We start from the raw sequence: 26,559 nt of genomic DNA, 5'->3' as shown, positions 1-26,559 counted from the left end.
GGGTTCACGCTCAGCTTCAAAGAACCCATAGGAGGCTGACGCTACTGAGGCCCGGGGCCTAAGGTTACTTCCCCCTCCACTCCCCGCCCCACTCCAACGGAAAGCGAACGGCGCCTTCCCCGGTCACGTGACTTGGAGAGGACAACGAACCGTCAGCTCCACCCGGGCGCACGTTCCTGCGCGTACGGCCCTGCGCGTACGGGCTTGCGCACGTTCGGAAGCACACCCCCCCACCCCTGACCTTTCCTACGGCGATGGGTGGTGAATGACGGCGCAGCCTATTAGCTCTTTCTCTGCGAGTGTTTCTAGGGCCTAGGCGTGCGCGCGCGCGCGCAGTTCCCTTCCCCCACCCCCTTTCCGGCTTCCCGGGCAGTATGGCTGGCACAGCCACGATGGCTACTTCAGGTTCTGCGCGGAAGCGGCTGCTGAAGGAAGAAGACATGACCAAAGTGGAATTCGAGACCAGTGAAGAGGTGGACGTGACGCCCACCTTCGACACGATGGGTTTGCGGGAGGACCTGCTGCGAGGCATCTACGCCTACGGTGAGCAGGGCGCGGGGGCTGACGGGGCTGTAGGGGGCCGGCCGGCCGAGGCGGGCGCGCGGCTGGGAGGGAAGGAGGCACGGGCCTGGGAGAGAAGGGTAGAGTGTGTTCGGGGCCGGTAGAACGAGGTACTCGTCGGTTAGGTCGGGTGTCGTTGTAGGCCTTCGGGCAACGGGCAGCCTAAGTAGCTTCCAGCCCCGCCCCGTGGTGACCTCATTGGCAGGCCTGCCTGGGAGCTTCCCTCGCGGAGTCCTCGAGCTTCCTGCCTGAGCGTGCTACTGAGCCCTGGGAGGGAGACGGGGAGCACGCTTCCCAGACCCCCATCAGCGGAATAGGGGAGTTGGAGAAACCATCTAGTAACTAGGTTTTAGTTTAACTCTCCCATCTCTCAGACAAGGAAAACTGAGGCTCTAGAAGTCCCACAGCCAGTTAATGGCTCTTAACTGTTTTAAGCTCCCTAGACTAATGACATCTTTCCACCAATTAAAATTTCTTCCCTCCATCCTAAGATCATTCTGCATTGTATCTTTATTTCTTTGGGAGATGATCGATTCCTAGTCCAACTCCCCTCATTTTACAAATGAGGAAATGTGACTTTAACAAAAGTTTTCTTGGGAATGTTTTAACACTGAAAGTTAGGTAGCTCAGAGAGGTAAGTGACACAATCTACTTTAGCTAGAATACCAACATTATAAATCGTTTCTACTTTACAGTTCTGTAAACCACCTATAAACTCACTATAAAAGTATAGTGAGGTTAGGGTGATGGGGAAAATTTACATAAAATTTTCAATATAATAATCATAGTTTATATAAAGTTCACTTTACAAAGGTTTTTCCTCACAGTATCCGCACAAGGTTAATAGTACAAATATTATTATTCCTATTTTACAGTTAAAGATATACTGAGACTTAGAGTTTCTTTTTGCTCAGTCTCTTGGCTCTAACGTTGGGTCAAATCCTGGTCTTTGAACTCCCAAGTTCAGTGCTCCTGCTGCAAGGTCATAAAGAAGCAGATACTAGTAATTAATAAATATTTGTTTAAGTGAAATATATAAGGGAGGGTGGAGCATACGTTTATTAAACACCTTCTGTGTGCCAGACATTATGTAGGTACTTTACAAATACTATCTCATTATATCCTCATAGAAATCCTGTGAAGTAGGTACAACTATTATCTCTTTTTTAAAGTTGAGTAAATTGAGGCAAACAGGAGTTAAATGCCTTGCCCACACACAACCAGTAAGTGTTTGAGGACAGATTTGAAGTGGAAAAAATCCTCACTATCTTAACATGAGAAAGTTACTGATTTTAGTGTAGATGCTAAGTGATTCAAAAGACTTTGAAAATTCATAAGGAAAAATATTTTGAATTTTGTATTCAATAAATAGTATGAACTTCAGGTTGGCATTTAAAACTTCTTCACAAGCTAGCTCTAATAGACTGAACACCTTCTGTCTTTATCATACTTACTCCTGGGGCAGCTAGGTGGCGCATGGATAGAGCACTGGCCCTGGAGTCAGGAGGACCTGAGTTCAAATGCGGCCTCAGACCAAACACTTGACATTTACTAGCTGTGTGACCCTGGGCAAGTCATTTAACCCCAGTTGCCTGAAAAAAAAATCATATTTACTCCTATTCACATACCCACACTGTGATCCAGGCAGACTGACTTATGCTGATTCTTACATGAGACAGTCCATCCTCTTTCTCCGTGCTTTTGCATAGGTTTGTCCCCCGTGTTTGGAAAGTACTCCCTCTTCACCTCTGCCCCTTAGATTCTCTTGTTTTCTTTAGAGCTCATCTCAGACACCACCTCCTCCAGGAGACTTCTCTCAATCTAGTTAAGCTAAGCTGCTAGTGTTTAACACCTTCCCCCCAATACTTTGTATAGTGTATATTTTATACATGCTTATATGTGTACATGTTTTCACCTAATAAAATGTAATATCTTGGAGGACTGGAACAATTTTGTTTTTGTTCACTTGGTTATCCTCAGCAGGTCCCATGGATTTTTACCCTTTCTGTACTGATGACTTAAATCCACCTTTTCATGCCCAGAACTCTTGCTGACTTCTAGTCTCACGTCTTCAGTTGCCTATAAGACATCTTGAACTGGATATCCAGTAGACATCTTAAATTCAACATATCCAAAATGGAACTTATTTTTTCTCCTAAAATTAGGGCCTAAACCCTCAACCCTCCTACCTTCTCCATCCTCCTACTCCCACAGGCTCACAACTTTGGAGTCATCTTGAATTCCTCATTCGCTCTCCCACCCCCCATATTTAATCTGTTGCTGCCATTGCCACCTTTACAACTGCAACATCTCTGGAATACACCCTCTTTTAAAACTACTACTGCTCTAGTGCAGGCCCTCATCACCTCCTGCCTGGACTTCAGTCAGATCTGCCTGCCTTAAGTCTCTCTCTGCTTCAATCTAGTCTCCATTCAACCACTAAAGTGATTATCAAAGGTGTGACCATATCACACCCCCCCCCCAAACCACCACCACACTTCTGAGCAATAAACTTCCAGTGGCTCCAGATTGCCTCCCAGAGCAAATAAAAGATGCTCTCTTTTAGTATTTGAAGTCTATCATAACCTATCTCCCTCCTACCTCTCCAGTCTTCTCACACCTCATTCCCTACACCTACTTTTCAATCCAGTGACACTAGCCTCCTTGCAGTTCCATGAGTCACTGCCTATTTATCCTATCTATAGCTCGCTTTATATATATTTGTTTGTATATTGTCTCGCCCATTAGATTTTGAGTTCCTTGAGGGCTGGACTGTCATTTGCCCCTTTTTGTAAGTGCTTAGCACCATGTCTATCACATACTGGGTATTTAATAAATGTTTATGTATTAATTTTTGACTATGGATCTCCCAAAAAGTGCCTGGTACACATGTACTTAAACGTATATTGATTGAATTACAAATGATAGCTTATTGGAATTCAAATTAGTGAACATTTGCAAACCAAAGGTATAGTCCCTGCTACTAGTACCCATCGCACAATTGTGTGCCTATGTGAATTGTCTCAGTCATCCTAAGACTCAGTGGTAAGTTTAGTCCAGCATTCTTTCGCTCTGAGCATGTTATATGGTGGGAAGACTGATAGACTTGAGATCCAACAAAACTTGAGTTTGAAGCCCAATTAAAACAAGCTGTCTAACCATGGACAAGTCCCTGAATCTTTCTTAATCTTTAGTGTTATAAGAATACCTGTAATACCTACCTCAGGATTTTTGTTGGATTTAGATGAAATCATATATGCAAAGTGCTGTGTAAATTTTAAAACACTATGTAAACGTCATCCATTATCATTGTTAGTCAACTCTAACTTATACAGTTTCCTCTACCAGGCTGTGGGAGGATATCAAAGGAGTGATGTGGTCCCTGACCTTAAAATATTTAATGTCTAGTTGAGAAATAGAATACATGTAATAAGTAAAGAACTTATATCTGTGTAAAGAATATTTATATTATGTGAGCTACATAATGTAGGTGAGGAGGAAAAGGGAGGCTGTAATATTCATGGTAGTGAGAGGATCATGAATATGAGGAAAACTTAGGTCTAGAAGTGAAGGATTGTTGAAATTTTACCAAAGAATCATTTTCAGAAAAAGTTAAATTATGAACTTTAGTCTTTCTAAAGCTGACAGTTCGTTTAAGAATTTCATGCTTCATTGAAACTTAGGCAGATCTAATGCCTAGTTGAGGTATCATGATGGCTCAGGGTTCTTCAATTCTCCTAGCCTTTGATTTGAACTTCTGACTTACAGCATCTGCTATGATATGGCACTGTTTTGGGGCCCCTCATATAAACTCTTATTTGGATTAGGATTGTGCAAAAGTGTGGACATGGGGTAATCCCTGAAGAGTCATTTGTTCTTTCAGCATCCATAATTTTTTCCCCAAACATTCAGTGTTATCAGTTTCTACTGTCAGAAATAGATGGTATATTTATCAGTGCGGTAAGCTAAGAGTTTTTAACTTCTGACTTTTTTTCATTTTCTCAATGAATAATTATGAACACAGGATATATAAATTTCTTGTTTTTAAGCAATTTCATTTAAATGAAAATATATTTTTATCTCCTCAGTATCTCACATTTGTCCCTTTCTGCCATTCAAAACCACTGCAGTAAATCAGGCTCTTATTACCCTCCCATTTGGACTATTATAAAGCCTCCTAATTGGTTTTCTTGTTTTCAGTCTATCTTTTATCCAAACCAGCTTCCGCACAGCTGCCAAAACTGCCACTTTCCTACTCCCCCCCCCATAAAATAAATACTCCTTAGCCTGACACATTTTACATCACTCTTCTTTATGAAAGTCTACATTTCCAACCAGACTCATCTAGATTTCCCAAAATAATGCTCCATTTCCCATCTCCATGAATTCACACATACTCCTTCCCCATACTTGGATGTCTGCTCCCTCTTTTTATCTTTGCCTCTTAAAGCCCTTAGATTCATTCATAGCTCAGCTCAAGGGTCACCTCATTTCTTAAGGTTCCTCTAGTTTTCAGTGTTCTCTCCCTCAAATTATCCAGTTGTGTACCTGTTAGGTAAAGTCACACAACAAAGTAGTGGCAAAGCTAAGAATAAAACTTAGGGCTTCTGATAATCCTTAGACTGCTCTTTCCATTGTACCAGTTCATTTCAACAAATATTTATTACACACCTACTACATGCAGAGCACTGCTAGATGCACAGAGAGAGGAGTTTGAGTGAAACAAAGTCTCTTCATGAGGTTTAGTCCAGTTGGGCAGACATGAGTCATACACAGATGATTATAATACACAATAACAGACATCTGTTAAGCAGTTACTATGTACAAAACACTACTAGGCCCTGGAGGGGAGACACAGGCATAAATTCAGAGTTGGAAGATACTTCCCAGACTGAGTAGTCCAACCCACAACTGAATATGACTCTTCTCTATATGCAACTAGCAATTACCCTTTCCTGTGCTAGGAAAGGGATTTTCTTTAGCTTCTTGCATTTTTCTGTTGCTATTAGCATTTTGAATTACTGTCTTTTAAGCATATGCCCTGCAAGCTAAAGACCTTATCATCCTCTTAGTTATCTTTGATTCTACCTTCTCCCTTGTTGCCTCTACCCAGCAAATCTGTGAATCCTGTGGTCTGTAATATTTCTCGAATTATCCCCTTTTCCATCCATTCCCATTGACCCTCCTCCATTCAGATCTGTATCCTCTCTCATCCATTCTATGTAATTTCCTTCTAATTGTCCTTCCTATCCTCATTTTGTCCCCCAGTGTATCACTGTTCACACTGTTGTGAACAGCTTGGCACTTAGTAAGCACTTAGTTAATGCTTGTTGACTAATATACATCATCTGCCCAGAAATCTTGAGTAGTTCTTCACTGCTTCCTCAACTTGTTCAAAGCATTGTGGAATGAAAGGCCTCCACTATCTCACTCCAGTTCACCTTTCAGACTTATTTCATATCGTTCCCTTTCAGATGTGTGAACACTGGTGTTCCAGCCAGTTTGAATCACAGAATTTGAGAGAAGGGACCTCACTAGTCATCTAGTTCAACTCATAACCAAAAGAACCCCCACTATATCTGACAAGTGATCACCCAGCCTCTACTTGAAGATCTCCAGTGAAGAGGAGTACTACCTCTCAGTGCCCTTTCCACTGTTCAGTAGCACTGATATTTGGAAAATTTTCCCTGACATCAAGCCTGAATTTTACTCTTTGTAAGCCCTATCCATTGTTCCTGGTTCTGCTCTGTGGCCAAACTGAATAAGGCTAGTCGCTCTTCCAGCTGACATTTCTTTTTATATATATATAAATTTATTTATTTTTAGTTTTCAACATTCACTTCCACAAGTTTTTGAGTTCCAAATTTTCACCCCATCTCCCCCCACCCCAAGATGTCATGCATTCTGAATATCCCTTCCCCTAGTCTGTCCTCTCTTCTATCTCTCTCCCCTTCTCTTATCCCCTTCCCCTTCTATTTTCCTGTAGGGCAGGATAGACTTCTATACCCCATCTCCTGTATTTCTTATTTCCCAGTAGCATGTGAGAACATTTTTTTTAAAACATACGTTTTTAAAACTTTGGGTTTCAAATTTTCTCTCTTCCTCCCTCCCTACCCATCCTCATTGAAAAGGCAAACAACTCAATATAGTTTATACATGTGCAGTTATGCAAACACTTCCATAGTAGACATGCTGTGAAAAACTAACTCTTTCCCTTAGTCCTATCCTGCCCTCCCATTTATTCTATTCTTTCTTTTGACCCTGTCCCTCCTCAGAAGTATTTCTTCTGATTACCCCTTTCCCAATCTGCCCTCCTCTCTATCATCCCCTGCTCTCTTGTCCCCTTCTCCCCTATTTTCCTGTAGGGTAAGACAGATTTCCATACCCAATTGAATGTGTATGTTATTCCCCTTAAGCCAAATCCTATGAGAATAAGATTCACTCATTCCCTCTCACCTTCCCCTGTTTCCCCTCCACTGTAAGAGACTTTTCTTTTGTGTTTTTTTTTGTGAGATAATTTACCCCATTCTACCTCTCCCTTTCTTCTCCAGTATATCCTCTCTCATCCCTTAATTTTATTCTCCAGATATGACCCCTTAATCTTCAACTCACCCTGTGCCCTCTATCTATCTATATATACATACATATTTTTTTCCTTCAACTACCCTAATACTGACAAAGGTCTCATGAGTTATAAATATCATCTTTCCATGCAGGAATGTAAACAGTTCAATCTTAATAAGTCTCTTATGATTTCTCTTTCCTGTTTACCTCTTCATGTTCCACTGGAGTCCTGTATTTGAAAGTCAAATTTTCTGTTCAGCTCTGGTCTTTTCATCAGGAATGCTTGAAAGTCCTCTATTTCACTGAATGACCATTTTTTCCCCTGAAGGATTATACTCAGTTTTGCTGGGTAGGTGATTCTTGGTTGTAATCCTATCTCCTTTGCCCTCCAGAATATTATATTCCATGCCCTGGTCCTTTAATGTAGAAGCTGCTAAATCTTGTGTTATCCTGATTGTGTTTCCACAGTACTTGAATTGTTTCCTTCTGGCAGCTTGTAATATTTTTCCTTGACCTGGGAACTCTGGAATTTGGCTATAATATAATAGTTTTCCTTGGGGATCTCTTTCAGGAGGAGATCTGTGGATTCTTTCATTTCTATTTTGCCCTCTGGTTCTAATATATCAGGGCAGTTTTCCTTGATAATTTCTTGAAAGATGATGTCTAGGCTCTTTTTTTGATCATGGCTTTCAGATAGTCCAATAATTTTTAAATTCTCTCCTGGATCTATTTTCCAGGTCAGTTGTTTTTCCAATGAGATATTTCACATTGTTTTCTAATTTTTCATTCTTTTGGATTTGTTTTACAGTGTCTTGATTTCTCATAAAGTCACTGTCTTCCAATTGCTCTATTCTAATTTTTAAGGAAGTATTTTCTTCAGTAATCTTTTGGACTTTCTTTTCCATTTGGCCAATTTTTCTTTTTAGGGCATTTTTCTCCTCATTGGCTTTTTGGACCTCTTTTACCATTTGGGTTAGGCTGTTTTTTAAGGTGTTATTTTCTTCAGTATTTTTTGGGGTCTCCTTTAGCAAGCTGTTGGCTTGTTTTTCATGATATTCTTGCATCGCTCTCATTTCTCTTCCCAGTTTTTCCTCTACTTCCCTTACTTGCTTCTCAAAATCCCTTTTGAGCTCTTCCAAGGCCTGGGACTGATTCATATTTTTCTTGGAGGCTTTGGATGTAGGAGCTTTGACTTTGTTGTCTTCTTCTGGTTGTATATTTTGATCTTCTTTTTCACCAAAGTAAGATAATACAGTCTGACTCTTTTTGAGCTGCTTGCTCATGATCCTGGCCAATTACTTGAGTTTCACACTCTTTGTTAAGGTTTCCAGTGTGGAGAGTGTATCGTCCCAAGCTTCAGGGGTTTGTATAGCTGTTTTCAGAGATACTTGTAGGGACCTGTAAATTTTCAGTTCTTCCAAGGTGGTATGATAAGGGGCTAGGTGTTTACTCCTTTCCTGGCCTGTGACCACAAGTACTCCTTTCTGTCCTGTAACTGTGAGGAGGGGCTCCTCTGCACAGCCACTACAAGCTCCTCCATGACAGCACTCCTCCTCACCCCAGCACCACTGCCCAGAACTGTGGCCCAGATCCAAACATGGGCAAAGCAAGAGATTCCTGCCTCAGCACTGGCAAAGAGATCCCTGCCGTCTCTCTCTGATCAGCCACTGGATTCCCCCTCAGTATGTGGGCCAGAAGCTCGGGAAGCAGCTGCCCTCCCTCCAGGACCAGGCTCTTGGGGAATGGAGCTGAAACCCCGCCTTCCTCTCTGAGCACTGCAGAAACAGACTTTTCCCACTGACCTTCTAAGTTGTCTTTGGCATTTGTGGATTGAGGAATCTGGAAACTGCCACAGCTGGCCAAGATTCAGTCCTCTGAAGCCTGCTCCAGGTTCACTGCGGCCTGTGCGCCCACACCACGCTGCGCTGCACTCCCAGCCCGGCGCGATACACCTTTCTGGTCCATCATCCAGGTTGTCTTGGGCTGGAAATTTGTTTCACTCTGTCTTTTTGTGGGTTCTGCTGCTCAGAATTTGTTTAGAGCCATTTTTTATGAGTATTTGCAGGGGTTTGGGGGAGATAGATTTTTTCATCATAAGTCCTTCAGAATTGTCTTGGATCATTGTGTTGCTGAGAATAGCTAAATCATTCAGAATTGAATTCACAATTTTTTTTTCTACATGAATTTTATCTGGATGCTATCAACTGCTGGTCTTCCTTCATCCACAACCACGTTGCATTTAATTTTTGTATATATTTTTATATATACTTTCTTCGCCTATTAGAATGTAAGCTCCTTCTAAGTAAGAATTATTTTATGTCCTCAGCACCTGTCACAGAGTGGATGCTGAATAAATATTTGCTGGATGATTGATTAATAGAAGACTAGAAAGATAAGTGGAACCAGATAGTAGAGGACATTAATGTCAGGCAGAGAATTTTGAACTTGGGAGACACAGGGCACTGAAGGTTTTGAGAGAAGAGTCAATGTGATTAGTCACTGTTCATAGTAAAAATTATTCTGGAAGCAATATGAAGAAGGGATTGGATTGGAAAAAGATTAGAAGCAGGAAACCTGTAAGGTGACTATTGTAATTTTTCACAAGTACATGAGCGTTATAAGCAGAGTAGCTACTTGGGAAAGGAGGGCTTGAAAGACTTAGTAGTAATTGAGCAGGTAGAGGGAAAGGATAGAAGTCCAGGTATAAGGAACAGCATGAACAAAGGAAGACCCAAGGAAGAAAGCACAGGGTGTCTAGATGATGGCAAATAGTCAGTTTTTGCTGGAGTGTTGAGAATGGAAACCAGTAGTAGGAGATATACTTGGAAAAGTTGGGTGAAAACCAGATTGTGGAGAGGACATTGAATGCCAAATTTTAAAGAATTTAAACCTTACGTGGTATTTAATAAGAAGGGTTTTAAGCAAAAAAACATGGCAAATATAGACTTACGCAATATAATTCTTGCAAAAAGGATGGTTTGGAGGTGGGAAAAAGGAGTCTGTATGATAGTAATATCTTTTGTAATATAGTGGTAGCATTGAGATTGTAGTAGTAGAGAGATCAAAGTGGATGCAGGAAAAGTTGTGGCAATAGAATCGATAGGAGATGGTAACTGGTAGGTCTTTGCTGGTATCAGATAACACCAAGATTTTGAATATAAGGAGACTTGAGTAAATGATGGTGTCACTGATACATACAATGAAGTGAGAAGGAAGAGGACAATTGGGAGGAAATGAAAAAAGTGGTTTCAGATATAGTAGAAATATAACTTGAACTTAGGTAAAATTATAAATGGCTAAAGACTGTACATGGACAAGATTTAATACTGTATTTGATTTAATAATAAATTTAATAATGTTGCATTTAATTTTATATGTATGTATAATTATAATTGTTTACCGATAACGAGTATGTTAGAGGCAGCTCACATGTGTAGTGTGTTTTGTTTGGTTGGTTTTTTTAGTGGACAAAGCAAGCATTTCTAAGATGGGTTAAAAGATCTCCAAATCTATAACTCAGTGGACCCCAATTCTATCTGTTTTCTGTTAAGAGATGTCTCTGGTATAGATGTTTTATTTAAGATGTTTTAAGCTCCTGGTTGATGTTTCCCCCTAAGAAGTTGAGAGTCATGACTGACCTGATGCTGTGTAAATACCAACTGTTGTTAGTAGTTTTGAAGACCTGTCTGTATTGGCAGTGTTGGAATGGTTATCTTTTGTTGAGAAGCAAAGAAGCAGTGTAGCCCTGAGTTTGTATATAGGAGGCTAAATGGGAAGGTTGAAACAGTGGGGAAAGGGTGGTCCCAGATTCTAGGGCCTATATATTCTTAGTTATTTGTTATCCAGATTCTGTTTGAAGGCCTACAGTGATAGCGAACTATATTTCCCAGGAGATTTCCATGGTATTTGAATATGATAGAGTAATCTTGCTCATGTAACAATAGTAGAGAAAATGTAGCTAGCTGAGATCGTTAACTCTGGGAGTTTGCTTTGTTGTGTTCCATCCTCAGAGTTACAGATGGAAACTAGAGCAGGGCTAATTATGGACAGAGCAACTCTAGATAATTTCTTCCTAGATCATTCCTTAGTCAAACCTGGTGTTTGAGTCAGTAATAGAATAAATTCAAGGTGGTCCTGTAGCACTAGGCCCATAATAGTACATATTCAGTAGATACTAATTAAAGAAATAAATATGCAAGATACCTTGCTCTATCCAGAGGCCATTTTAGGCCTTGCCTAGCTTGAATTTTAGATTATGGGATGCATCAAGAAGGAACAGAGTTGGACAACCAAGTAAAGGATAATATGAAGATATTTGGTACCTAAAGGATGTAGGAAAGAAAGATTCTAGAGCCTAGACAAACTTTGTTAGGCTGGCCCTTCTCTTCTCCTCACCTTTAACTTTTTATTTCCATGTGGTCCTGCGTCTTTCCCCTCCCCAGCAAGAGGATTTATCATTTCATTCCTTTCTAGTCCCTCAGCTTGCAGTGTGGCTCTTTTTGCACTCTTTATGATTCCCCTCCCTGAAATGATTTGGGTTTAGGACAGAACCAGTAGCTAATTTTATCCCATTTTACCCATTTTATTTTCATGGACAGTTGTGTCTAGGATTGATTCCCTTTTACTCAGCAAGGATTTGTTGACTCTTATATGGGAAATATAGAAATGTTAGGCATAGTTACTAACTCAAAGAAGAGAAACTAAAGTATGCAAGATAATTAGCATTCAATTCAGCTCATGATTAAATGAGCAATAGATTTTAAACAGCATATCTGGCTTGCTAGTGAAGTTCAGAAGAGAGATTAGTTAGAGCTGAAGTAGTAATAGAATGCCTTGAAGGTAGAATTAAAATAGGTAGAGGGAAGGGCTTCAGCACATTTCAAGGAGGGAATTAGCATGAGCAAAGATATCTTATTGAAGCCAAAAATGTCATGCATAGTTTTATTCGATCCCCAGTTTATCCAGTAGTCAGATTTCTGACATCTGGATACTCAGTAGTCTATACATGGCCTTGAACTTGGAAGAACAATAAGTGAAAAGGCCTTTAGCAGAACAGAGAAAATTGTCATCAAAATAAATCTGTGAGCTTTCACTCCCAGAAAAGAGTTCGGCTACCATGGACCAAAATCATTTTATTGCCTTAGTTTTTCTGTATAATGACTAGAGAGAATACCTCAAAATGGAGTTCCATCTACCAGTGAAATCACAGGTCCAGACCAGAAGTATTCTGTATAAAATTAGGTTTTTAAATCTTAGCTTTCCTCTGACAGCTATCAGTTTTTTTCTGGTTTGTAGCTAATAGTAGATTTGGTTCCTGAAAATGACAGCAAGGGAGGGCTAAAAGGTAGAAAAAACACAGTAGTCTGGAAATATGACCCTGTAGCACAGGGACAGACAGTCTTATACTTCTTAATAGTCATCACTGAATTACAGTGATAACTAATTAGATAATCTCAATATTACAGTCCAATATGAAAGTTCATGACAGTATCCTTGAACCATCAAGAAAACAATTAAAAGTTTCCTAATATACTCTGTTTACTAAGACAGGGAAGTATCTAACATACTTTAGAAAGTTTTCCATTGAGACTTACATGAACTGATGTGAAGTAAAGTGAGCAGAACCAGGAGAACATTGTATATAGTAACAGCAACATTATAGGATGATCAGCTGTAATTGACTTAGCTCTTTTCAGCATTACAGTGATCCAAGACAATTTCAAAAGACTCATGATGGAAAATGCTATCCACCATCCAGAGAAAGAACTGATGGAGTCTGAATGCAGATTGAAACATTGTTTTCACTTTATTTTTTCATGGTTTTTTCCTTTTGTTCTGTTTATTCATTCACGATATGACGACATGGTAATGTTTTACATGACTGCACATATATCAAATTGCTTATTGTCTAATGAGGGGAGAAAATTTGGAACTCAAAATTTTATTAAAAAATGAATGTTTAAAATTGTCTTTACCTGTAATTGGAAAAAATAAAATACTATTTAAAAGAAAAGTTTTCTATCAAAATAGTAAAATTAAATGTTGATATTTAAAGGTAATTATAACCTTCATTAATCTAGAAAATTCACTTATCCTCGATAATTCATTGCTCATTAATGGAAGATAATTGAAATTTTTTCTGAATTAAATTGTAGCAACATCAAAAATTGACAAATAGAAATCTTAATAAGTAGCCAAGTGGCCAAAGACAAGAAATATAAATATTTGAAGAGCCTGACAACTGTTTTTGTCATTTTTATACAAGGGATGGTTTGATTGGGATGGGAGAGGAGAGGTAGTGTTTTCTGAAATTATTGTGATATAAAAATAGAAGGTACAAATAAAAATTTAGCTTTTTTAAGAAAATGTAGCCATGGAAGACAGAAAGAAAGCATTTCAGATGGAGGCAAAGTCAGAAGCATTTTTAAATATTTCATTTTACAGGTTTTGAGAAACCGTCAGCTATCCAACAGCGTGCTATCAAACAAATTATTAAAGGAAGAGATGTCATTGCACAGTAAGTTAATTTATGTGGTTAATAATTTTACTCAATTTTGATAAAATTTTAACCAGCTTTCTCTTTTTAATTTAACTGCAGATTTCTTTTACTTTTGTCGTTGCTGTCTGGTGAAAGTCTTTTTGGTCTTATATGTGATTATTTTGCCAATTCTGTTATGTGTGGGTGGCTAAAAAGTACCTATTTCTTTGGTATCTCTTTTAGGAAAGTGACTATTAGAAGTTTGAAATGATGAAGTTGGGGAAGCAGTGTCTAGGAATTGAAAATTCCTTTGTCCTTTGGAAAATATAACACTTATTATCCAATATAGAATTGGGTTATCATAATAATTCGTTTAGGGTGTGGATTGAAATAAATGGTCACTGAGGTCCCTTCTAACTTTTAAATTTAGTGATTCTTTAAATATAGAAATCATTTAAAAGCGAGAATTTGAGATTGTATTTTTAGTTATTGGAATATCATTGAAATAATTGAGGATTTTCTCATGCTCAAAAAACTCATTTTACTGCTTCTACAGGTCTCAATCTGGTACAGGCAAAACAGCAACATTTAGCATTTCAGTTCTCCAGTGTTTGGATATTCAGGTAGATCATCACCTTTTAAATATATACTATTATCTACTAATGTGTAACAAAACATTTTCAGTCTTAGAAATTAAGTACTCTTTTTTCCTCAATGAATTTACAGTTTTCCAGTAAAAGAACAAGAAGCTTTTAAAAAGAAAATTCTTGTTCTGTTTTAGGTCATTGGAATTAAAATGTTTGTGATGTGGTATCTATATTTGTAAAATTTGTCTCCTTTGGAAATAAAATATAAATTCATATAGCTAAAATATTGACATCTGAGTTTTGATATTCTAGAACCTTTGCTAAAGGTACTGAGGGCTCTGTGGTGTTTTCTAAGTTAAATTTTGTTTCAATAGGTGCGAGAAACTCAGGCTTTGATCTTAGCCCCGACCAGGGAATTGGCTGTACAGATTCAAAAGGTGAGAACACTGAGAAAAGTCAGTAAATTAGCAATTATTGTTTTTGTAATTCTAATTAGAAATACAGCTGCTGGAGTGTTTATCTTCTGATTGCATTTTTCTTTCCCCTAAAAAAGAATGTGATCCTTTAATGATTCCTGTTAGTTGCTATACATTATTACATATTTATTAATAAGTCTGTAATTTTATATTACTGGTTTGTAAAATGACTTGTTCTTTTTTTTTTCCATTAAAAAATGAAGATGGAGAAAGAAAAGTCAAATGGTGATTAAACTAAAAATGTGTTATATTTGTCTTAAAATAGCTATGCGTACATACTTAGCATAACACCATACTATTTATAGCTTTTAAAGCTGAACTTTGAAAAGCAAATGAAAATTTTGCTTTTTGTGGATGGAATTTACTGAATTGTCCACAATCTTTGAAATATCTTAGACAGTGAGATGCTACTGGACTAGAGAAGGGCAAATAAATAGAACTTTCAAAACAGAGAAGAATATAGTCTGCAAGCTATAGGCCAGTGTGTTTGACTTTAATTTCTGGAAAAAATACTAGAACTTATAATTAAAGCAGTTGTTAGTGAATATGAAGGGTTTGTGCCAGACCAACCATTTCTTTTTGATAGGTCTATTAAACTAGAGGGTGAGGGGGACTGTTATGCATTTAGTTTGCCTAAAATTTAGCAAAACATTTGACAGAGTCTCCTGCTAATCTTATAGTAAAGATAGAGAAATGTGATTTGAGCTTGTATAGCTATGTAAATTTGGACTGGTTGAATGACTGCCTCCAAAGAATAGCAATTACTGATTTCTTGTTACCTTAGAAAGAAGTCTTTAGTGAAATGCCCCATGGATCTATTAATATTTTTTTAATTAATGACTTAGATAAAAGCATAGGTAGCTTGCATATTAAATGTGTAGGTTAATGCCAGAGTAGAAGATATAGCTAATTATTAGATGACAGAGTCAAGATAATAAAAGGTCTTGACATTCTCCTCCAAATGTAATAAGATGTGATAATTAATTAATTGGGATAAGTGTCTTACACATGAGTTAAGCAATTTCATAAATGCAAGGTGAAGGAGGTGTGGTTTGATAACAGTTCTTCTGGGAAAAGATATGGAGGTTTCATTGGACTGCAAAATCAAATTGATAAGCAGTAAAAAAAAAAGCTATTGTAATTGTAGGCTGCATCAAGAGTAATATGGAGTCTAAGACTAGGAGAGCTACTCTCTCTGGTCAGACAACATCTGGAGTGTTTTCATTTCTGGATATCATATTTTAGGAAGCACATTAATAACGAGAATGTCTAGAGGCCACTCACCAGGGCATGAAATCATTAGATTTAGTCCAACCATCTTATTTTACAGGTGAGGAAATAGAGGCCCAGAATAGAGGCCCAAAGATATTAAGTAACTTGCCCAAGGCCACACAAATAGGGCATGTAGCAGTAAAGCAAGGATTTGACTCCAGGACTGCTGTCTTCAGATGCTATATGAAGATGGGTTAAAGAAAATTAAGATTACCTGGGGTTGGGGAAGGAGTAGCAATAGTTGTCTTAAAGTATTTGAAAAGTTGTCATTTGAAAAGAGGATTAGGTTTATTCTGTTGACCTCAGAGGACAAAAGTAGGAGCAATGGGTAGAAGTTTTAAAGTACTGTGTTTAGGTTTGATGTAAGGGGGAAAAACCTTCCTAACTATTAGGACCACCCAAAAGTATAGTGAGATTTCTGCTGAGGCAGTGGATTTTTTCTTACTAGAAGTCTTCAAAGGTTGGATAACCTCTTACTGGATACGTTGTCGAGTTGATTCTCGTTTAGGTATGGCGTTGGACTAGGTGGCCTATGAGATTCTATAATGATGGCTGTATCATAAAGATAAAATAGCCATCATTGTACAGGCACTCAGCTAGCATTTATTATAGTGCTTACTATGTGCCAGGCACTATGCTAAGTGTTTGAGATACAAAGAAAGGCAAAAAAAAAAAAAAGGTCTCTGCTCTCAAGGAGCTCACAGTCCAATAAGGGAATAATTTCAAGGCAGTGTGGTATACTGGAAAGACTGCTGAACTTGAAGTCATGGGATTTGAGTTTGAATCTTGACTGTGCTACTGTGTGATCTTGGACAAGTCTCCTAATGTCTCTGGGCCTCAATTTCCTCTTTAGTAAAATGAAAGAATTGTACTAGATGATTTCTAAGGTTCCTTCCAGCTCTATTTTTCTTCTAGAAAAGGAGCAGTCTATTTTTAAATTCAGTAAACTTAAAAGTCTGCCTTTGTAGAGAATTTTTAGGAATATAAAGCAATAAGTTAATTTTTTTCCCCTTGTATTCAGGGTCTTCTTGCTCTTGGTGATTACATGAATGTCCAATGTCATGCCTGTATTGGGGGGACAAATGTTGGTGAAGATATCAGGAAATTGGATTATGGGCAGCATGTTGTGGCTGGTACACCAGGTCGTGTATTTGGTAAGCATGTCGCACCATGCCAACTTTCTTCCATGTTATGTTTTGTTTTTTAAATCTTCTCTTGATCCTACCATCCATTCAAACTGTCATACTATTTTGTCCTTCCTGTCACAGCCAAACTACTAGAAAAAAACTTTCTACTTTTGTTGCCTCTCTTCTCTTCTTTTCACTCATATCACCTTTGAAAACTCTTGACTTCCCAACTCATCAGAAAACTGAAGCTGCTTTCTCTAAAGTTATCAATGATCTGTTTTTAAAATAATTTTAGTAATATTTTGGTTTTATACATTGTTCATTTTACCAGATTTTTTTCTGTCTTCCATTTACATTTTTTTTGTCATTTCATATTTTCCTATGTTTTTTCTAAATTCTTTATTTATTGTTTTAAATTACAGTGCAAATTTTTGATAAATCATTGTAAAAAGAAAAAACCATTCATAATTTGTTTGAATTCCAGTCAGTGGGCATCTGCTTTGTTTCAAGTGCTGTTACAAAAAGTGGTAATAAAAATATTTTGATATATATAAAGCCTTTCTGTCTTTGACCTCTTTGGGATATATGCCTAGCAATGGGATCTCAGATGGACATTTTAGTCACTTTTAGCACAATTTCAGATTGCTTTCTAGAAGACTTGGCTCAAATTATTGCTCCACTAAGAGTATATTAGTGTGCCTGTCTTTCCATAGCCCCTCCGACATTGACTATTCCTGTTTTTTGTCATCTTGGCCAATTTGCCTGATGTGAATTAAAGGCTCAATTTTTATTTACATTTACATTTGCGTTCATAGAGTTATTAATAGCGTAAAACTCTTATTTTAGAAACTATTCATATCCCTTGACCCTAGAGAAAATTAAATAAGATAGGCAGAGAATGTGGTGGTGGTTTTATTCTGTTTTGATGGTCTTAGGTGAAGAAGGAAATGGAAAGGATAGGGCATTATACTGTGGAGCTAAGGAGTGAAAGTCGAGGGAACTCACTACACAGACATATATGTGTACACACACACACACACACACACACACACACACACTCATTGATTCATTCTTACATCACCATGCCCAAAAGAGAATTCCTTTTTCCCTCCAAACCTACTGTCCTTTCAGTCACCCAAGTTCATAGCTTTCAGAATTATTCTCAGCTCATCATCCTTTACCCCACATAATTGTCAGTTAACAAATCTATCCACTCCCACAACATTCTCAAATATAGCTCTTTTCTTTTCATGCTTAGCCATTACTCTGCTTCAGATTCTCATCACCTGTAATAGCTTCTTAATTGGTTGTCCTGCTTCATGTTTTTCCCTTTTTTACTATACAGCTACTGATATGATTTTTGTTTGACATTTAAAGCCTTTCACAGCTTCAACTTAACTTTCAGCCTTATTATAGGTTACTTTCCTTCAAGCACTATTCAGTCCAGCTAAATTGACCTTACTGCCATTTCTCACCTGTGGCAACTCCATCTCCTCTCTCCATGCCTTTATACAGACTGTCCCCCATTTACCTGGCATGCACACATTCTTCACCTCTACCTGTTAGAATCCCTGGTTTCCTTCAAAGTTCAGCTCAAGCACTTCTATAAGAATCCTTTCCTGTTTTTCTTTAAGCTGCTGTGTTCTCCTAAAAACATTTCTCTCCTCTCTCACTCTCATATATGTATTTGTGCATGTGTGTGTGCGTGTGTGTGTGTGTGTTTTATATGTTGTCTTCCACGACAGATTGTAAGCCTGTTAGGACAGACGATTTCCTATTTTTGTATCCGCAGTGCCTGTCACATAATAGGCCATTAATAAGTATTTATTAATAAATTGGTAATGGTATTTCACAGATGAACTTAAATGATATTTCAAGTCATTGGTTAATCAGCTAACATCTTAGGTTTTTATCTGGTTTAACATGGAATAACAAGGACAAAAGTATTTCTCAGTATTATCTTTTTTATGCTGATTTGGTAGATATGATTCGTCGCAGAAGTTTAAGAACCCGTGCTATCAAGATGTTGGTTTTGGATGAAGCCGATGAAATGCTTAATAAAGGTATGCTTGGCTAAGGGTAAAGAATAATGCTTTTTGTACCCTCCTAAATTTGTGAATGTATTTAATAACTTGAAAAATAGTTTGGGGTAATTAGGGACATAAACCTATGGGTTATGTTCATATTTACATGGAACAGGTTGAGACTATCATGGTCAGAAAGTATATGGTCCTATTTGGTCAGATTTAGTATTGCTAGTTTTGTTACCACAATTGGCTAAAAACATAGATTAGGATGAGACCAAGGCTTTCGGTTTAAGTCTGATTTACACTAGTTGCATTATTTTTTTCTTGCCTGTACATCATATCCAGCTAATGCCAGCTAGCTATTCTGTAAATAACTAATATTGTTCAAAAAGAGGCACTGGGCTTTGGAGTATATATGGATTGGTATAAATGTTGGAAGAACAAGTCAACATATTCCCTGTGAAGGACAACACATTTTTATTTTCCTTGATATACCATGGTGGGATGTAGTAAAATCCATATTTAGATATTTTTGTGTATCTATTTTAGCTTCTTGTTTGCAAATTCATCTATTTAGCATTGTTCCCAATAAACTCTGTCTCTTTACTTAACCTCAGAGGACAAAAATATTTCTTATGATTCTGTTCTATTTATTTGTACCTGGCTAAAGGTAAATTGTGTGTGAGCCATTATGCAAGAGAAAGGAAGAATAATTGATAAATCTCAGTAGCGAAAGGAGATGGATCAGAATCATAGTTTTAGCAAAGAAGAGAGATACTTCCTTCTCTTAGGAAGGCTTGTAGGAAGAAACATTAATCTGAGAGTGAAGGCAGTATAGAGTTGTGGGCTTTGGGTTTGTGGAAAAAGATTGGATGCACCATAGTGGGGAAGGTACTAAAGAAGTGTCACTAAGAACCCATCTGAAGTTAAATAGCATAAATTAGTGGTGGACCCAATCATTCAGCCCTATAACCAGTGCCCCTAGACCTTTGTTGCCTTTAAATGCCTTTGTTAACCTTGGTTCTAAGAGTCAGATGTGGGATCCTTGGGTAAATGGGTGTGTGTCTGTCTGTCTGCCTCTTTGGTTAAAGATTCAGCTATACACGTGGTTGAGAAAAATTTTAAGTACTAGATTTGAAGGGGGGGGGCACGCCAAGGTGTTCTTGTCTAGGTAGTGCCACTGAGTGTCTTTGTCACCTTGAAAGCCACTTAATCTCCCTAGGTCTTAGGTAGGTTACATGTGGTATTTTGGAGAGAATGCTAAATAGGAATTTAGGGTATTTGGATTCAAATCTGAGCTCAGCCACTTAACTATCTGGGTCCACTTAGACAAGTCATTTATTTACCTTAGACTAGATAGCATTTTTGGTCCCTTCCAGTTCAAAATGTATGCATAAAGGTCATTCTACAGCTGAGAAAAGGTAGGCCCCAGAAGATTATGTGAATTGTTGGTAGTTACGCTATCAAATTAAAGACTATAACCTGGGTCTAAATGCTTTTTCCTTACCCCAGTCTGCCTTGAGAGACTTGTCCCAGATAATCTCTTATAGCCCTTCTACAAATCATATAGATTTATCAGAAATTAAAGCTGTAAAAATTTGTTTTAGCTTTCTGATTTGAAGAGACCCCAGAAGTTAACTCGTTTATGCCTACTACTTACTGTGCTTACCTTGGGTAAGTCACTTAACCCTCCCTGGTTCTCAGTTTCCTCATCTTTAAAATAAGGGAATAGGCCTAGAAGTCCACTGAGTCCCTTTCAGCTCTAAATAGATGCACCGTGAAGCACAGTAATAATTATGATGCCTATTTACATATTTTAATTTGTTCCATTTGTATTACAAAACTAATGCATGTTCATTTATGCACATTCTGTTAGGTGTATTACTCAAGGTCATCTGCTCACAAAGTTTTTGATCTGTATGTGTGATTTTATGAGTTTGGGGAAATCTTAGAATGCAGATCAATTCATCTGGAACTGAAGAGTCTTAGAGAGGTCACACACAGCTAGCATGTGATAAATAAAGAATACAAAACCATTACACCCACAGTACATTGGAAAAATTAGAAGGAATATCATTCCTGAATGATTTGATTTTTCTTACTAGGGTTCAAGGAACAAATTTATGATGTGTACAGATACCTGCCTCCAGCTACCCAGGTAGTTTTGATCAGTGCCACATTGCCTCATGAGATCTTAGAAATGACCAATAAATTCATGACTGATCCAATTCGCATCTTGGTAAAACGGTAAGTGACCTTGGAATTAATTTTCCCTGGTTAGTATAGTATCTAACTCATTAATGATTTGGACCATTTATAATTATTAATGTTAACTATGTAATATTCAGGTTTGTTTTCTTAAGTTAGGAGAACTCTCTTGGTTGTTCATCTAACCCAGTTCTAATGTAAAATACTTAATATTGCACATTTATATGTGGTGACAATACACAGTTGTAAAGCTTGTATAATGTTGAAATATTTGTTATGCTGGAAAGTTTTAAGCTTTTATTATTTAGTGACATTTCTGGTGAAGGTCAGTTGGTAATGTGCCAAATTATCTCAAGTTGAATTGGTGTTGTGTTGGTAAGAGATTTTGCAGGGATTACAGTTCCTTAAAATTTGATCAGCATTCACGAGTTTTGTGTAATTTTTTTAACTCTTTTTTAAGTGATGAATTGACTCTCGAAGGAATCAAACAGTTTTTTGTGGCAGTGGAAAGGGAAGAATGGAAATTTGACACTTTGTGTGATCTTTATGATACCTTGACCATCACTCAAGCAGTCATCTTTTGTAATACCAAGAGGAAGGTATACTATTCATTTTTTGCCTAATTGGGAAAAAATTGGGGGCAGGTTCCATTGTTAACTTTAATTATGATGTTTAGGGACACAAGAAAGTAGTCATTTCTTAATTTGCCCTTATAAGACATGCCCAATTTTATCTGCTTCCAAAAAACTCATTTAATCTTCTCTAACTTTGAGGTATGGGAACTCAGTATTTACCCAAAAGCAGTGTTGCAGTGCCAGTACTTTCTAAAGAAAAATCCATTAACTTTTGCTATGTGGGGTGTATGGTAGGTGACTTCTATCTCCTTCTCCTGGTGAGGGTTGGTTGTGATTTCTGTGGATTATAAAATCAACTCATTTTTTAAGACTCTGTAGTATTGGAAATATTCATGAGACCTTTTAATGACATGAACTATATTCCAGTTCATTTCAGAATAAGGAAAATGCCAAGTGGCAATAGTTTCATTTTTCCATAAAAATAATTATCCAACCACAAAATTGTGTGGAGCTTACATGAGCTCGCAGGTCTCACAAAATAATATTCTGATTGGCAGCAGCTGGGCACAATTACATTTTCTAAAACCCCCAATTAAATTCAATACAGTTTTTATTTTATGAAGAAAGGTTACTTTTCTACCATTCTTTTATTGACTCTACTGGTTGCCAAGCTAACACTGAATTAAAATCCTCAGGTTTGGTTAAACCATATATCTATGAGCTTAACCTTGGTTCTGGTTATTTTGCTTATAGGTAGACTGGCTGACTGAGAAGATGAGAGAAGCCAATTTCACTGTTTCATCAATGCACGGAGACATGCCTCAAAAAGAGAGAGAGTCTATCATGAAAGAGTTTAGATCTGGTGCAAGGTTAGCATAATTCAACAGAAATGCTACGATCCGACAACTTTAAAGAGTAGTGTAGGGTACGATGGGATTGCTTATGTAATGTGACTTGAGGCACCTCCTGAGAGGCTCTTATCGTTTCAGAGTATCACAGTGCCTATTTTCCCTTCAGGAGATCTTTGCTTTGTCTTTTGGACTAAAGCATTGATGTGTCCAGGAATTTTTTTTAAGATGCCCTCCAGCAATAAGGATGAATAAACAAACAAATTTATTCATGCTGTATCCTAGATTGTTCAGTAAACTTCTAAGTGCATACTATAAATAAGGCCCTATTTTAGGACACTAGAGATAGCAACATGAAAGAGTCTGGATGTGAAATGAGAAATAAAATCTACAAGATCAAAACCAGTCAGAGACTAACAAGATAACGTACAAGTCCCTGTGGGAAACATGGATTTAATAATTTGAGGGTGAGGTTAGGCCCAAAGCTAATATAGGTGGAAACTTTGCAATAAGAAGTCCTTGGCATACTAGAGGACAGCATAAAGCCTTAGTATGGTGTAGGGGTACAAAAAGAAGAGATAAAAGAATGTCAGACTTCACAATTTCACCTGGTGTCAGGAAGACCTGAATTCATATCTAGTGTCAGACACTTAATAGCTGTGTGACTTTGGGCAAGTCAATTATTCTCTTTGCCTCACTTTCCTCATCTGTAAAATGAGAGTAATAATAGCATCTACCTCCCAGGGTTGTGAGAAGGTCAAATGAAATGTTTATAAAGCTCTCTGTAAACCTTAAAAGCATGATGATGATGAAGATGATGATAATTATGCTTAGGACCAGCCCGTATTAGTTTTTTTTCCTTTATCGTCTATATTCTCTATATTTTAATTCTCAACTTCTATACTTTTATTTTAGAAGTTATTTTTCCCTTTTCCTTCAAACTAAAGTTATGTAGACAGAAAAGAATATGAAGGGATAAGGTGGGTTTGAATTTCAAAGAAACTGGAACTACATGTCTACCTGGTTAGTTAATTATATACATAGGTGATGGATTGAGAATAATAAAATAAAGTGCTGTTTTTCCATTGTTTGGTAAAGCAGTGGCTCAGGAAATGAAAGGAGACTAGTACTGAATAGCCACATTTAAAAGGAATCTTATGTCGTACAGAACAGGAATAGGCAAATAAAGTTTCTTAGGTGATGTTCTAGAGGCATAGGAAAAAAACTTGTCACAGCACAGCTTTCCCCCTAATTCTTCTAAAACATGCTTTCAGTTTTCTTGTCTCTACTAGATCAAGAATTATTTTTTTTAAGCTATCTGCCCTGCTCTTTTAAAAGTAGTGTAAGCCAACCAAGATTTATGTTAAGGCTCATATTTTATACAACTAAATTATTTTTTCTTTTTTTCAGCCGAGTACTTATTTCTACAGATGTCTGGGCCAGAGGATTAGATGTTCCTCAAGTCTCTCTTATCATTAACTATGACTTACCAAATAACAGAGAATTATACATACACAGGTACTTGAATGTGTTTTTTTCTTATTATTTTCTTATTGATATGTTTACTGAATAATTATAACTAAATCTTTTTTGTTTTCTTCTTAAAGAATTGGGAGATCAGGTCGATATGGCCGAAAAGGTGTTGCGATTAATTTTGTAAAAAATGATGACATCCGTATTCTCAGAGATATTGAACAGTACTACTCAACTCAGATTGATGAAATGCCCATGAATGGTAGGTATATCAGGAGGTCAGCCTCAAAAATTTTATATCCCTGATCTATGGTATAGGATTTTTTTGAGATTTTTAGAAAATTGCAGTGTTATTGTCTAATTATTATATATTCTGTTCGCTTTTTTATAGCCTTATTTCATTTATACCTCATTTCTATTTTAGTTGCTGATCTTATCTGAGGAAACAACTTTGAAGACCAGTTGGAACCTATTTCCCTAGTTTTATACTACATTTGGAAGTTGAAGAGCTTACTGTATGCCATATAAGTACAACTTTTATTTAATAAGAGGGTTTATTTGTGTTAAATGCTCTTTACCCAACTCCTGCCCCACAAGCTGCTCTTTGTGGGATTTCTGCCTGCCTGCGTGTAAATTATGCATTGTCTTTTTTTTTTTATTAAAAAATGAGAAATTTTCACATAAATTCCAATTGACTTCACTTCTTTTAAGGTTGTAGCAATTACTGTAGTAGAGAAAATGTATTATAAAAATACACATTGTACCTTTTCCTTTGGTTGCTTCACATAGTATGGAATTCTACTTTTCTGCTTGGTGTAGTAATAAAAAGAACATGGAGCTAGGATTGGTCTTTCCATTAACTTGCAGTCTTTGTAATTTCAGGCAAGGTTTAACTTTTCTAGATCTGAGTTTTCCCATGTAGCTCATGGAGATGATCATATTATCATAAAGATGACAATATAATTGTCCCACCTCTTCACCTCAGAGTTCTCTCTCTCTTAAGGTCCTCTAATCTCCACTGGTGTGCCCCATGACTCTAGCCCTGGGTCCTGTCATGGCTCGAAGGCTTCTCTGCTGAGAAGAATCTCAATTCCTCAACCAGACAAGGAACTTCCCTAATAACCAGTAAAAATTCCTTAAGCATAAAAATTGTTCATTTTGGTCTTTATCCAGTGTCTTGCTCAAGTATCACATATATACTTGGACCAGACCAGTATAGGAAATTCTTAGGAGGTAACTCCCTCTACTAGATCATCGTGATCAGCTCTATGATCTTGGAGTGTTGCCTGGGACATTGAATGGTTAAATGATTTCTGTGTGTTTCAGAGGCAGAACTTAAACCCAGTCCTTCTTAATAGCAAATAAGCCAGGTTAGCTAGAACATTTAGTTTCTAAAGAAAAATAATGTGAAATAATCCTGGAGAAGTAGACTTGAGCAAGATTGTTAAAGACTTTAAAAGCCAAATAAAAGAGTTTATATTTCATCCTAGAGAAGGGAGGAAGTCATAGGAGCTTCTTGAGAATGAAGTGATATAATTAAACGTGCTTTAAGGGATGTCACTTGGGCAACTCTTTAGAGTCTAGATTGAAGATCAGAGAAACTAGATGCAGAGAGAGTAATTATGTTATATTCCGAGGAAAAGATGATGAATGACCTTTTTAAATATGTTAAGTGCTTAATATGTTCAAAGGTCTATATTAAGTGCTGGGGACAGAAATAGGGGGAAAAAAAAGCTTAGTCCACATAGGAGCTTCCATTCTAATAGGGAAGACATGTAAAAGGGGTGTTAGTCTGAAAGTCTGATGGAAAAATCGAGTAGTCTTTAGAGGGCAGCAGCAAAGCAGATACTGATGCATCTTCAGTGTCACTTTCATGGACAATCCTATCAGTTTCTGATGTTAAACGTTTGACAGTGCCAAGAACTTTGTGGTGAGAACTTTCTTGTCTAGTTCTTTGATAGCTGTGGCTGCTGAAAAGGGGGTATTGCAGCAGCTACATAGAAACAGTTCATAAGTCCCAGCCTCACAAGGGTTACTCACCTGGATGGTGGCTTTGAGGGCCAGCCTGGGAGTACAGTTGGTCTGGGGTGGGGCATGGTGGTATTGCTACTCCCAGGGCTCTGAAGTTTGATTGCCCACTGAGGGTAAGGATGTTGGACCTGTTATCCAGGGTTTGTTCCCATGTAAGATACCTGCAGGGACCAGGCTGAGAGGATATGATGAAGACCCGAAATACTAGGGTGGTTGTGGAGGTGAGAAAATGGGTGTGAAAGATGTGAAGGGTAGAATCAACAAGACGGCGACTTACTGGATATGAGAGGTGGGTAAGAGGTAAGAGTTGAGGATGATTCTAAGGTCATAGA

The 26,559-nt window shown here is 37.6% G+C and overlaps 1 protein-coding gene across 1 annotated transcript; it reads left to right on the top strand.

Moving 5' to 3' along the window:
• The first annotated feature begins 201 nt into the window (after nucleotides 1-201).
• Nucleotides 202-25,038, top strand: EIF4A3 (eukaryotic translation initiation factor 4A3). Its single transcript, XM_021000786.2, has 12 exons — nucleotides 202-543; nucleotides 13,570-13,642; nucleotides 14,160-14,226; nucleotides 14,565-14,627; nucleotides 16,960-17,092; nucleotides 19,048-19,128; nucleotides 21,198-21,339; nucleotides 21,761-21,899; nucleotides 22,629-22,744; nucleotides 24,134-24,241; nucleotides 24,331-24,458; nucleotides 24,621-25,038. The coding sequence occupies exons 1-12, from the start codon at nucleotides 375-377 to the stop codon at nucleotides 24,635-24,637; spliced, it is 1,236 nt and encodes a 411-aa protein (XP_020856445.1). The 5' UTR covers nucleotides 202-374; the 3' UTR covers nucleotides 24,638-25,038.
• The last annotated feature ends 1,521 nt before the right edge of the window (nucleotides 25,039-26,559 follow it).

The sequence above is a fragment of the Phascolarctos cinereus genome, unplaced genomic scaffold (assembly GCF_003287225.1).
Source record: "Phascolarctos cinereus isolate Bilbo 61053 unplaced genomic scaffold, phaCin_HiC Scaffold_5;HRSCAF=322, whole genome shotgun sequence".
Lineage (NCBI taxonomy): Eukaryota > Metazoa > Chordata > Mammalia > Diprotodontia > Phascolarctidae > Phascolarctos > Phascolarctos cinereus.
This window is presented reverse-complemented; position numbering and strand designations above follow the sequence as displayed.

Excerpts from the sequence above, each read along its gene's own strand:
- EIF4A3 (XM_021000786.2), top strand. The coding sequence starts at position 375 with ATGGCTGGCACAGCCACGATGGCTACTTCAGGTTCTGCGCGGAAGCGG. Across the intron at positions 14,227-14,564 it reads TCCAGTGTTTGGATATTCAG|GTGCGAGAAACTCAGGCTTT; the intron begins GTAGATCATCAC and ends TTGTTTCAATAG. Across the intron at positions 24,242-24,330 it reads AGAGAATTATACATACACAG|AATTGGGAGATCAGGTCGAT; the intron begins GTACTTGAATGT and ends TTCTTCTTAAAG.